Source organism: Neoarius graeffei, chromosome 14, assembly GCF_027579695.1.
Source record: "Neoarius graeffei isolate fNeoGra1 chromosome 14, fNeoGra1.pri, whole genome shotgun sequence".
In the NCBI taxonomy this organism is placed as follows: Eukaryota; Metazoa; Chordata; class Actinopteri; order Siluriformes; family Ariidae; genus Neoarius; species Neoarius graeffei.
In genome coordinates this window covers 52921118-52935674 of record NC_083582.1, presented here as the reverse complement: position 1 = coordinate 52935674, position 14557 = coordinate 52921118, and the positions used below count along the sequence as shown (strand labels likewise).

Below are 14557 nucleotides of genomic sequence, written 5' to 3'. Positions count from 1 at the left end.
CTTAAAATAAATAACTCATCCCATCTCATTATCTCTAGCCGCTTTATCCTTCTACAGGGTCGCAGGCAAGCTGGAGCCTATCCCAGCTGACTACGGGCGAAAGGCGGGGTACACCCTGGACAAGTCGCCAGGTCATCACAGGGCTGACACATAGACACAGATAACCATTCACACCTACGGTCAATTTAGAGTCACCAGTTAACCTAACCTGCATGTCTTTGGACTGTGGGGGAAACCGGAGCACCCAGAGGAAACCCACGTGGACACGGGGAGAACATGCAAACTCCACACAGAAAGGCCCTCACCGGCCCCGGGGCTCGAACCCAGGACCTTCTTGCTGTGAGGCGACAGCGCTAACCACTAAACCACCGTGCCGCCTAAAATAAATAACTATTTAATACAATTTTATTCACTTAAAAACATGTCAGTGTGGTAAATGTTGAAAGTAACTGTTTTGTTTGTCTAAGCTTGGAACATTACTCCCTGTAATATATATAGTTAGGGAACTCTGAGATTGTGATCTATTTGAGATCGTGCAGGAAAATCCACCCAGAACTTTCCAAATCCCTCCTAAACTTTCCCTATTTCATCTCCTATTACTCATGCACTGGGTCACTCCTTTCCTTCTCTTTTATCTCAGAGCTATATTATAAACCTATCACATCATTTATGTCTATTTCTCTGTAAGTAACCTTTTAACAATATTTTTCTATTATTATTATTATTATTAATAATAATAATAATAATAATAATAATAATAACAACCACCATAGGAGTCTAAAATAACCTAAAGTGGAAAATGGACACACACTCTCATTCTTACAGGCCATCACTCTCCCTAGCTGGATTTAAGTGACGTCATAGCCTTTCCTGTTTATAGTTATAGCTGGTTTTAATTAAGCAACAAATTTTTATGACCATCTAATGTGACTGAGTAATATTCATATTCTTGAGAGCTGCAATTACATTACATTAAAGGCATTTAGCAGACACTCTAATCCAGAGCGATGTATGACATACCCAGAGCAGCCTGGGGAGCAGTTGGGGGTTTGGTGCCTTGCTCAAGGGCACTTCAGCCATTCCTGTTGGTTCAGGGAATCGGATTGGTGACCTTTTGGTCCCAAAGCTGCTTCTCTAACCACTAGGCCATGGCTTAATAATTATACCAAATTAACAACACAGACAGTTTCCATTTCAATATAATTAATAGTTACCTGTGTATACTGTGTAAACTACTAGAGGTATAACAGAGTGGCACTATCTTCATCTGTTTATTGCTCCAAACAGCAGTATCTGTATTCAGATACTGTATTCAAACCTGATGTGGGCGTGATCTATTTCTGAACAATATCTTTTTCCATTAAATATGAACCCTATCACTATGAACAAAATTTAGTGGGTAAACAAATGAGCATGAATGTACTATTTCTGCATAATCAGAATCAGAAATACTTTAATAATCTTGAGGGGAAATTGAGTAATAATCCTGACGGGAAGTTGAAGTAACAGCAACATATTAAAAAAAATAATAAATAAATAAATAAATAATAATAGTACTATAACTTAAAACTACTGCAATTCTGACCAGGCAGTTATTAAGGATGCTGCAAATCCATCATGGTGTGCCGCACATTCATATTAATGAATGTGGTCTGTCTTTGTCCTGCAAGTTTTATATCTGTTGCTCACACCTGCATAAAAGTAAAAACTTCTTGATCATAATGTTTTTGCTGTGTACCATGGGATCCCACCTCTAGTCTCAAGCTGAAGTCATGTGAATCGAACACAGAACCTTTCTGGTAAGCTGACCCCAGCCAATAAAAATAAAATTGAATTTAAAAATTCTATTCATATCTTTATTTGTATTAATTTAGAACATGTCATTCATTTCTAATAATGTATTAGTGTTCAGTTATGTTCCTAAAAAACTACCATATACATTAATATTCTACATTAAATTTCAGTTACAAAAAAGCTTCTTCCTTCACAGCAGTAGTTAAAAAACAGAGAGAAATGCACTGTCAGGATTTGAAAATTAACACAACATCACTGCTGAGGAACCAAAGGCCCAATAAAACTCCTCAGTCAGCAAATTCCCATCAGTGTTATATTTGATTTTGTTTTGCTTTCTTCATAATATGCCTCATGAGAAAGCAAAACCGTGGGGTGAGGATTTGTTGGCGCATACAAATGACCAGATATTAAAGACCAGAATATGTTTATCTAAATCAGACTACAGAAAGTATATTTTTTCCATGAATCATGGTTTCACATTAAAATAAAATGTGGAACAGGAACCACATTGTTTACTGTACGTATAAAGATGTTAAATCGTCTACACATCAATAAGTCATATGTGCTTGGTTTAAACATATATTAACATAACATTGCTGGGATCCGACCACACAATATTTTTGTCTTTCACGATGGTCAGCATGTCAGATTAGGCAAATCATAGTGCCATAAATTCTTGCTGTATCTTTGTCAGGAGACTGAGAACACTACAAGTTTGACCTTGACCATTCATTGTTCACTTCCTTGCTTGTCATCGGGGAGGAAGGTCAAGGAACTGTCAATCATGGCTATTAAGGAACACGCTGTAGGAGTTATCAAACTAGGCGAGAAAATACAAAAAAAAAAAAAAAATTCTGGTGTGTTCGACTTTGTCAGTGTGTTGTGAGGTGTTCCAGATGCCACATTTCTGTTCTTTATTTAATGTCACACTACAAGGCCCATTCATTGTTCCCTATATTCCAGCCTCTCTCAACCGGGTTGCCGTGGTACCCTGGGGTGCCGTCTGGCTTTGTTAGGGGTGCCGTCAAAAAATTATATATTCTAACATTGAAATAAATAAAATGAATTAAAATTCCAAAAAATGATAGTTACACTAATGCAGATCATCGCCGCCTCATGCATCATCAAAATTTGTCTCACGGCTCCCTTTCCCATGTCACAACGTCACTGCCGGGGTCAGCGTATGGTCAGCGTGACTGCGTATATTTTATATGGGGGTACCTTGAGAATTTGCATACTTCTGAAGGGTGCTGTGACTGAAAAAAGGTTGAGAAACGCTGCTATATTCATAATCAGGCCAAAAACTGGACATTCATTGACTACAACAAAATCTTGTCAAAATCAGGCTGAATTCATGTTCTGATCCCATCATGAAACACAGTTTAGTCAAGTTCAAACAAGACTATCTTGTGTAGCCTGATTGAGTTATCTATAGAGTGTGTTAAAATTATAGCTATTACTATAATTCCCACTTTTAGGCTTAGGCTTTTGTGTTAAGGTTGTAATATCATTGTAAAATGTAATTGAGAGCAAAAGTCGGAAAGCTTAAGTGTTACCAATTTAAAAAATTTTTTAACTAATCATAAACATAAGAACTCACATCAACGTGCTCTACAAAATAACTTTTTTAATAGCGCTCAGTTTTTAATCTGATGGAAGCTATCTGAAAACTAGAAAGTGATACTCAGATGCCAAATTTAGTGGTCATTATATAAACAGAAGACAACAGGCACCTGCAATATGTGAAAAGCCGATGTGTGTATTTGGTACCACTTGATGATTTGATTATTTTCCTTTTTTTTGGGCTTTTTTCACCTTTTTTATTATTGGATAGGACAGTGTAGAGACAGGAAATGAGTGGGAGACCAGAGACGGGGAGGGATCGGGAAATGACCTTGGGCCGGAATCGAACCCAGGTCCCCGGATTTATGGTATGGCGCCTTATCCACCTGAGCCACGACGCCCCCCACTTGATGATTTGATTGATTTTTTTTTTTTTAGAAATTCATTCTGATTTTGTTATAGCTTATTAGGGTTTTACATGCCGTTTCAGTTTGCTTCTGTGTTCGTTTTGACAGGGTATTGGTTCACCTACGGATATATTTTTTATTAATTTACACTGGACACTTCATGAGCAGTCAGTTACATGTACTGTATATTCTAAAGCTTATGAACTGTATCGCCTATAAACAGGATTGTCTCCTTTAATAAAAACACAATACGTGGGATGTGAGCTTATTTTGAAATGTTGTCTTCATTCCATCAACAACAGCCTACACAATGCAGACTTAACATCTGACATGTATAATTTAATTATACATTGTTTCTATGATTTCCTCTGTCCCTCTAAACTTCTGTTATTTAAATCGGCTATCTTGGTTGTTCGCCTACAACACAGCAGTGTGTACAGTGTCTATTAGTCTGAATATGGCACCAAAGATCTGTTTCCTCTGTTATAAGCTGTAACTACTGATGGTTGCCAGCCTGGTATTTTTGAGCTACAGTCATTATGTGCTGAAGCTGCTGTTTCAACTCATGGCATGTCTCAATAGCATGTCTGATTCGATAATGCAGTGTGTCAGTTGTTAACTCTTCCCAAGAGCAAATAGCACTGCAAGCATTCACCATTAAAATTCTTTCGTTAACATCTGCATGCCTCCTCTGATGTGCAGAGATTCTTAGCACGGTCACTGCTACTATGGCACTGAAGATGTGAAAATGAGGAAAAAAAAATAAAACACTTAGTGACGCATCAATATCAGCAGGCTGTTTACATCCGATGTAGCATTATCATTTCATCTATTCACACAGCAGAGAGTAACAGCAGCCAAACAACCTTTACACTCGCATACATCATACAAAATAAAAAGGCATTTCAACAATGTCAGTGTTTCCGTCACTGCAAACCCTTCACCTATAAATATGAACTGTACAGAACAAAGGATTTCTGTCTCTCACATCTTCCTGTCTCTCTCTCACTCTGCTAATGAACATACAAACACTTATGTACAGTGTGTATTCATTATGAGAGGCTCTTAAATTGCAAGGGCATTCACTGACCCTGCCTCAGACCCAACAATCCCATGCTTTACCACCAGAGGTCATCATCTGTTACCATGGTTACACTGTTGTTTCTAATTAGCACTTGTTAGTATTCTGCATGTACTGTATAATCAGCTTCACCTCAAACCTGCTGTGAGGTTTTGCTCTCTTAGTACTAAGACAAGTTTGTCGAAGGAGGTTTTTGTCTGATTCTTTTGGCCCTAACCTAAAATGTTAACAGTACTTGGATTACCCCTGCACATTTTGCCACTGATTGAGACAGACGTTTTTTTGTTTTTTTACCCAATGCCTGTGACTATGGCTGGGTATAAAAGGTAAGGGTGTGTGGATCTTGAACAAATAGCTAGCACTGCAGAGGTATGATTCATGTGCTGGGTTTTACTTTTTTTTTAACATTTAATTCAAAATTCACAATCAAAATACCATAACATGCTTGTTTTAATTCTGGCTTCTCTGACCTTTAGAGAAAAGGTTAAAGGTTAGAAAAGCAGGTCTGGGACCAAAAGGTCACCATTTAGATTCCCTGAATCAGCAGGAAAAAAAAAAAATGTGTGGGTGGCAAGAGTGAATGAACAGTCCTTTCCCCTGCCCCTACAGCCACAGAGAAGTGCACTTTAGCAAGGCACCTAACCTCAGGTGCTGTCTGGGTGTGTGTTCACTGCTTCAGATTGTTTCTCTGCAGAGAAACAATTTCACTGTGCTGTAATGTACCTGTAACAAATAAAGGCCCAAATGCTTGTCCTTTGTCTTCTAATTCAGGCTTATAAAACTGAACTTGTACTAGATACATTTGCCATGATACCCCATCTGTTATCCATTCTCTTCGCCATGGATGAATGCTCCAAATCTCAAATACCTGCCTTTAATTCCACGTGTTTCTTTAATTTCTTCCTACATCTGTAGTATAGTTCATATTGAAATATGCAGCAATATCAATAGCAAAGTTAAGAAGCGTTAAGAGATGGGAACAACTAACGTCACTAGTCACATCAAGACAGGACCTCGCTGAATCTAATGCCATGTCAATATATCTCATCTCATCTCATTATCTCTAGCCGCTTTATCCTTCTACAGGGTCGCAGACAAGCTGGAGCCTATCCCAGCTGACTACGGGTGAAAGACGGGGTACACCCTGGACAAGTCGCCAGGTCATCACAGGGCTGACACATAGACACAGACAACCATTCACACCTACGGTCAATTTAGAGTCACCAGTTAACCTAACCTGCATGTCTTTGGACTGTGGGGGAAACCGGAGCACCCGGAGGAAACCCACGCGGACACGGGGAGAACATGCAAACTCCACACAGAAAGGCCCTCGCCGGCCATGGGGCTCGAACCCAGGACCTTCTTGCTGTGAGGTGACAGCGCTAACCACTACACCACCGTGCCGCCCCATGTCAATATATACCTCCAGCAAATTGATGTATATTAAATTCATTTAAAAAAAAAAAAAAGCTTAGTGTTATGGTGGTGCAGAGAGTAATGTTACTGCCTCACAGCTCCAAGATTCCTGGTGCAAATCCTGAGATCAGGTTACTGTTTGTGTGGAGCTTCTCATGTTCTAACACATGGATTTCCTCTGGGTTCTCCAGTTTCCTCCTTCATCACAAAAACATGCCTGTAGGTGGATTGGCTATTTTAAATTGTCCCTAGGTGTGAATGTGTGTGTATGCACTGGCATTCCATTCAAGGTGTATTCTCATATGTCAGACAGTGCTCTTGGGATATACTCCAGATGCACCATGACCCTGACCAGGATAAAGCAGTTACTGATGTTGAAAGAATGTTTAAATAAGCATTTATTAACAACTGACAAGCATTACATAACTTCACCATACTGTCATTCAAGTCATTCATACAAGTGATTCATTTTCTATGTGAGCCAGCGTCTCTCTGCGGTGAGACTGTTGGGCAGTGGGGGCGTCAGAATAAAGTCAAGGCAGCTTTATGGTAATAAACTATGATTGGAATTTAGAAATGCTCCACTCTAAAGAATTCTAGAGAACACAGTCATGAAAATGTTGGTTCCGTTCAAACTGTTCCCAAGTAGACTACCATGGAAGAGAAACTGATAATTGCAGTGGCAGTTTCCCCATTATTTATGATGTGTCCCTGTTTGCATACAGAGACATAAATAATAATTTAAAAAAGTACACACACACACACAAAGCATGGTCCAAGGTGTCGGAAATCGGTGTTTCAAGTGAGTTGGTAAAGTGCATAATGTATTTTGTGAAGATAGGAGGGAATTGCAAGCTAACTAGTGGCATAGCATGCAAAAGAGTGTTGGCTATTTACTTACATGTGACTTGAATGATGCTCTCGAATGGCAGATATTAAGAGACGAGCGGTGCATATTAGATATGTAAAAAAATAATGATAAAAGCACTTACTTTTGCTGAGCAGTCACTTTTGAAGGCAAAAAAAAAGTAAAAACAAAGTCTACCCAGTCTCCCTAATGGTATTGTTAACCATTTCCTAAAATTATTTTAGTTATTTAAATTATTTTTATTAAGATATGATACCAGTTAACATGTGCATTTGCTTTGCAGCCGTTTTAAATAAAGTTTGCAAGATGAAGCATTCTGAACAACCTCATAACCATGTATTTCATCTACATCACAGAGCATCCATGAACCTATGAACCTCGCTGGCAGGGCAGCCGGAGTGGATTTTGACACTCCCGGGTTTGGGGTGAACGTTGGGATGAACGTTAGTTAATCATGTGAATGTAGGGATGAATGTGGGGTGAACATAATCACTGAAAAAGTTAAATATTTTTGCTCTACTTCATTCAAAAATACCTAAGCTACCACCTCACCAAATGTAGTCAATCTAACTACTTAACTGTAGGTTATTGCTAGGCCCTGTATATGAATTACATATGCCATTGTCAGTTTGGCATTGCCTTACCAGCTACCTATGGTTTTTCTGCTCATCATTGGGATTGTATTTCCAGCCATCTCACTCTCTTTATTGAAACTCTGGCACACTCCTCCTCGCAAGTCATTCAAGTTATCCAAGTCCAAAGTCTTTTTTTCATTTTGTTGAAGTTATGAAATTCATTATTTGGGGCTAGCTCAAGTTATATGAAACACATCCACAGTATGACTATGATGTGCTTTCTCACTGCATTTCAACACATTTAGTTCAACTGCACTTTGGAGTAGATCACCCTCTACTGAGATTTCTGAGCAAGTGCAAGATTTATCAATGAATCTACAGTTAATTTTTCTACAATGTGCGTATCAAGAAAATGCATATAAACCACTGCGCTATTCAACCACATTGATGAAAATACTTTGGTAAAATGTAGCGTAAACTGGGATCACTTGTGCTTATGAATGAACTAAAGAGACAGCTTGTGTGACAGTGCAGATGTCTTAGCTTCGTAGACCAAAAGAGGAGAAGAAAAACCACCAAATGCTACACTTAATCACTGCAGCTGTCTCAGTACATCTTCTAACCAATCTCTTCGAAATCAAATAAAATTCACTGAGAAGGACAATGCACAAGCATGGGCTGGAGGAGTTAAGGGAGCTGACAGATAGTTGGATGAGGTGAAATAAGGACAGGCTCAGAGGTTTGCTTGTGCAGCCTTGCTTCTTCCTGGATGTGACACATTGCCACGTCTGCAGTTGCAACCATGGCAGAGCTGAGAGATCACAGTCACCTGTGTGTACATATTCATAATTACCCCTAAAAATTAAAGGGATCCTAAATAATGGTTTTCATTCAGCAGCTTTTTTCAGCCGAAAGACATTATTACAGAGTGTTGTTTTTTTACGTTAATGAAATTGCACACCAACATAAGAACAGCAATCATTCTGCAGGTTCCTGTGCATCATAATACACCACTATAGCCACAAGGTTACAGTGTACAAGGATTGGTACACCAAAGAACAGCAGCAAAAAAAAAAAAAAACATTCATTATTCTCTTACTCCAAACACAAGGCAAATGCATTCATCGTTTTCACTGCAAAAACATGACATCTTAGCGAGTGAAAATATCTTGAATGTACCTGAAATGGTCTAGCATTTCTTATTAAAAGAATACAAAACACCAACTCAGATTATTAAACCTAGTTCTAGATTGTAACCAACTTATTCCGAGATGTCTTGTCAGGTAAAAATATCTGTCCATGCAGAAAGATAACTTCACTATTAAGTAATTTTCTCCTCACATTCAGTTTTCAAATTTTTTTTTGCAGTGTTCTGAATCTACTTTAATATCTGTAAACAAATTATAGTTTTCCATCCATAAATTTGAGTGTGTGGTGTGCAATATGACCTCAAATATTTCATATCTGTCACAATAAACAGCATTACAATAGAATGTTACAAATACATGCATTTTAAAAAAATACAACAAATATTTATTAGCATTATCATGTTGTTGTATACAAAAACTTTGTATATGTTAGAAAATGTTTTCGGAAAACATTCCATCATTTGCCAAATTTGTAAAATAAGATGTTCATAATCATAATGGCAGTCATTGATCTTAGCTGTGAAATATGCATGCAAAACACACTGCACAGTGGTTGGTGTCAGGTGTTGCTGGCATGTGAGAATTGGAAGTGGGTGGAGTACTTTTGAGTTCCTGTCGTTGATGCATTTTTTCTTATTTCCTGTCTATCTAGCTCATACCAAAACTGAATGTTTTGTTCATTTTGTCTTGTTAAAACTAACAAATAAATATAACCATCACTCTCAGCAAGTAACCATCAAAGATTTCCACAATATTTCCAATATTTATACTATCACAAACACACATGCAGTGGTGCTGTATCTTAGTTCAGAATTCAGACAGGAAATCCTGTTACACCATTTCTGCTTGTCTGATGCTTCATGAAGCACCACATAACACAAAGAAACAGGTCAGACTAAACAATATCTACAAATCAAGGTCCAATACTGATCTGATTCTTTTTTTCTGATCTGATTCTATGTAAAGCCCACTGCACAAAATATACACACATTCATATAAAGAAACAACTCAGCAAAAAACAAAAGTACAACTCATATTCTCTGCACTATATTGTACATTAAGTTGTATGTAAAATGTCTGTAGGAACTACCGTTCTGTCCTACCCTACCTCACAAACAAAGACTAACAAATTACTGAAGTGAATAAGGACACAATCAAGATAGTTGTCTTCTAATTATATTACTGAATTGAGCAGCATGAGATCGTAAAGCACAATGACGTTAAATATATTGAATAAAAGAAGACGACTTTGGTGACTGTATAGTTACAGCCGTAGCACTCCTGAGAGTAACAAATCACAACACTGTTGGCATTGATCAAAAACATTTGGAAAGTGCACTCTACTATTACAGTATATTCGCCATTCTTTGGGTTTGTTGCAGCAGTGAAGTTACAGGAAGCTGTACATCAACAGAAAGCTCTGGGTTACAGGTTGAGTCCCAGAACCTCTAAGCCGCCATCGTTGGGCCCTTGGACAAGGCCCTTAACCCTATCCACATCAACACCACATAGAAGTGGGAAAAGATGTTAAAGAAAAAAAAGTAGTAGTAGGTCTTTTACCATGTAGTGTACCTCTAAAAAAAAAAAAAAAAGGCACCTTTGCTATAAAAAGCTAATTAAAGTCAATTTATGTACAGTCACTACAGTGCAGTATATCCAAGTTTCCAAGTGAAAGACAGAAATTAAAAAGGTACAAAACATGTCCACTGAGGAACCTGTACAACAAGGAAATGTACAGTTTAGTACTTGTGTATTTGAGTGTATTATAAACCCAGTGTTTATATTTCAGCTGGCAAACAAACTAAATGAGCAGCCTAATGAACCTGACTGTTTATGTACCAGGCATTCTTTACAACAAATTTATATTAAAGTATATTTAAGGAGAAGTTGTCTTTAAACTACAGAACAACACAGACAGTGTCAAACCACTAACAGCATGTAACAGTCACACTGTGGTTTAACTGTGATTTCAGTCACTTGTCTGTAGAGTAGACTGATGTACAGACTGTGCATCTTTCTCTTTCAAACTAAACCACAGTGTCGGTCATGACTGCTGTATCGCAATTTACCGTAAATGTCGGTGTCCATCCTTCGGCTTTAGTTCACTCTGCACTGTATCGTTACTTCTCCGGTTATTTAGTCCCCTGTGTTGTGAACATCAGCTCCTGTGCCGCTTCTCTATCTCTCCCTCTCTCTCTCTCTCTCCATCCCACCCACTACCACGTGGCCGCACACATCCACTCAGCCGCTGCGTGTGCACGTGCGCTTTTACAGTAGGAAGTATTGCCAAACGCCAAGTGTTGTGAATCTCCCTCTGGGATTAATAAAGTGATCTATCAAATATCTCCCTCTGAAATATTTCCTATGAAGTTCTACGAGGCCGAATGGTGATTTACGGTCTCTATTTTGACATATTACACAATGATGACACAAATACAGAGCATCCTGTTACGGCCCTGGTACAGGTTTAGCAATAATATAGATTCTCCAGCAGAGGGCGCACTTCTACCACGATGCATAGCTAAATATCTGTAAACGTGCCCTCTAGCGGTGAAGATTCTATTTTGGTCAAGATTCTATTTTGACGTACACTATTTTATAGAGGATGGTACTTGGTCTAGAAGAGCCATTTTGGGGCTGAAGAAAAGCCGGAAATTTTATGGATGACAAAAGACAAAGAGAGAAGGTTGCTCCTTAACCTCATTTCTTGCTTCAGCCACTAGGTGTCACTCTATACCTGACTTTGGTTTATATGAAAGTAGACTCACGCAGTTTTTGCATTTGGATGAGAAATAAGAAAACTCCCAAGCATGAATATGGAACAAATATCAGGCTCAAAGCTTAGATAGGTTCGTAGCATGTTCATACTGTTGAGTGTGGTAATGCAGTTTGTTTTAATAACAGTGTTTTTCTGGTCTGTTTAAAAAAACTACAGAAGACAATATAAATGTCCAGTTAATTAAATTATTTATTTACTGTTTATTTGCATTGTACTGAAGGTGGTGGTTTTTATTGTACACACTGGATCATCGTAGTTAATTATCACGTACATCAAGATTCTTCCCTGCACTGGCACGCAGGTGTTAAATGAACTTCCCAGACAGCTGAGTCACTGTCTTCAAAAAAAGACTGAACACCTACCTCTTCTCCAATTACTATAAATGAACCAAAAAAATAAAAAAAAATCCCCATATATTAGTTTTTCTTGCTGTACACACTGCTCTCTCTTACAGGGTTTCAGCTTAATAGCATTCCTAAACCCTGACTTACAGCTGTATTTATACTAGCATGAGGATATGTTTTTGATGGAGACTATAGCACTTTTGGATAATTCTGGATAAGGGCATCTGTTAAATACTTTAAATAGAAATGTAGCAAAAACACACTGTGGCTTGATGTCATGGGCTATCATTGTAAAGGTAACATTTAGAAATATCTAAATGTAAGCACGTTGCTTTGGCCCATGTTGTACCATGTAGGAAGGGAAATTCTATGTATTTCACCAGTCAAAAGTTTGGGCACACCTACTCATTCATAGATTTTTCTGTATTTTGACTATTTGCTACGTTGTAGAACAATACTGAAGACATAAAAACTATTAAATAACATATGGACCATATATGACATTATGTGGTAAACAAAAAAAATTGCTGTTTTTTAAAAAAAATATATGCTTCAAAGAATTAGAAAGTGCATCCAAACCTTTGACTGGTACTGTGTACTGTGTGTGAACTGACTGCATTTTTGTCATAGTTTCCTTGTTAAGCATTTGTACAGACACAAAATTGTTTTTGTATGTCACACATTCAATAACACTCAACATAATAGGTCTATGGGTGTTTTCACTGACACAGTAAATAACACAAGACTCTTTAAAACCACAGTCATGGTTTGGAACCAGAAATTGAGATCCTTAAGGTAAAAGGGAAAGAGTTAGGGAGAAGTTAACTTTGTTTTTTCTTTCTTATTATGCCAATTTGAGAATGCACAAGGCAACAGTATTTTGTCCTGAGCAAATGTTGCATTTTAAGGATAAAAGTGCTGTTAGTTATAAGATTTCTTTGAACTTAAACTAGCATGATCATATACATGACAGGAACGGCAATCTTCTCTTAATATTATTGGGAATATGATAGGAAATATTAACTGAAGGCGGCACGGTGGTGTAGTGGTTAGCGCTGTCGCCTCACAGCAAGAAGGTCCTGGGTTCGAACCCCGGGTCCGGCGAGGGCCTTTCTGTGTGGAGTTTGCATGTTCTCCCCGTGTCCGCGTGGGTTTCCTCCGGGTGCTCCGGTTTCCCCCACAGTCCAAAGACATGCAGGTTAGGTTAACTGGTGACTCTAAATTGACCGTAGGTGTGAATGTGAGTGTGAATGGTTGTCTGTGTCTATGTGTCAGCCCTGTGATGACCTGGCGACTTGTCCAGGGTGTACCCCGCCTTTCGCCCGTAGTCAGCTGGGATAGGCTCCAGCTTGCCTGCGACCCTGTAGAAGGATAAAGCGGCTAGAGATAATGTGATGTGATGTGTGTGATATTAACTGAATACAATAAAGTCATATAAACACCTCTAAGATAGAAATTTATAAATCTAGGCCAAAACATCAACAAAGAAGTGTATTGCTAAAGCTAGAGAGTGTGTGTAGCTATGGCCAAGGAGATGATGTCAGGAGCCTAATGCTGTAAAGAGCACGAGCCTTGCCACAAGATTTTCCAACCCCTGTATCTCTCTCTCTCTCTCTCTCTCTCTCTCTCTCACCAAAGCACAGATTTTTAAATTTTTTTTTTTTGTGCTTCTGCACATGTCAAAGTGGAAATAATGAGAGTGGGCCAGCCTAGTTGGCAAGCTTAAAAGCAGTGGGAGCTTTTTTACCAGTCCTCTGAGTGGGAAATCATACAATAAAATGAATTTCAGTAGGTTTATGACTGAGAAGGCACATTCCTCATTGATGTGATAGTTGAAACTATTACCAATACTATTACCAAAAAAAATGCTTTTGTGCATTTATGTGAATAGGAAATAGATCTTTAACAGAACAATATCAACTCATGTTCAAAGTGAAACACAGTAGTTTTCAATAGAAACTTTTTTTTCAAAGTTACTCTGGAATTTAGTTAATTGTGGTAATAAGTCCATCAGAATTTTCCCTTAATTATTACAATTATAGACTGCTGCTAGTCATTAATATTAGAATGCTGTTCTTGACTGAGCTTTATTAACCCATGAGGAATTATAGATAATAAAGTGAAGTGATTTAGTGACTAATGGAATGTGTTGTGTTACTAGTTTTCTGCTTCTCTGTCAGTCTTTTGAGTTATAAGACTGATTATTTCACATTGATTATAAAATACTACAATTGACCTTTAAAGCACAGAATGATCTTGTGCCACAGTACCTGAGCAAACTTCTGGTCCTTTATGACCTGTCACGCCTGCTTAAATCAAAAGGTGCAGGCTATCTGTTGGTACATCAGGAGGCAGAACCTTTTCTTTCAAAGCCCCACAGTTATGTAACAACCTTCCAAGTAGTGTTCAGGTCTCAGACACAGTCTCAGTGTTTAAGTGTAGGCTGAAAACATATCTGTTTAGTCAAGCCTTTTGTTAATAGCTTTTTATTAGGTAAAGGAGTAGATCTAAAAGGTCATCAGGCATAGAGTGTTTTGGTAAACTGGGATGTATGGATGCTGTGTCCCCCCCACCCCCCCACC

At 38.2% G+C, this 14557-nt stretch overlaps 1 protein-coding gene across 2 annotated transcripts in view; it reads right to left on the bottom strand.

The window, feature by feature from the left end:
* The window catches only part of cyth1b (cytohesin 1b), a 97781-nt gene extending 86714 nt beyond the window's left edge, over nucleotides 1-11067 (bottom strand). For both annotated transcript variants that reach the window (XM_060939988.1, XM_060939991.1), the window contains exon 1: nucleotides 10922-11067. In XM_060939988.1, coding sequence (XP_060795971.1) covers nucleotides 10922-10940 — 19 coding nt within the window. In that variant the 5' untranslated portion in view covers nucleotides 10941-11067. The remainder of the gene's footprint in view (nucleotides 1-10921) is intronic.
* Nucleotides 11068-14557: the final 3490 nt, after the last annotated feature.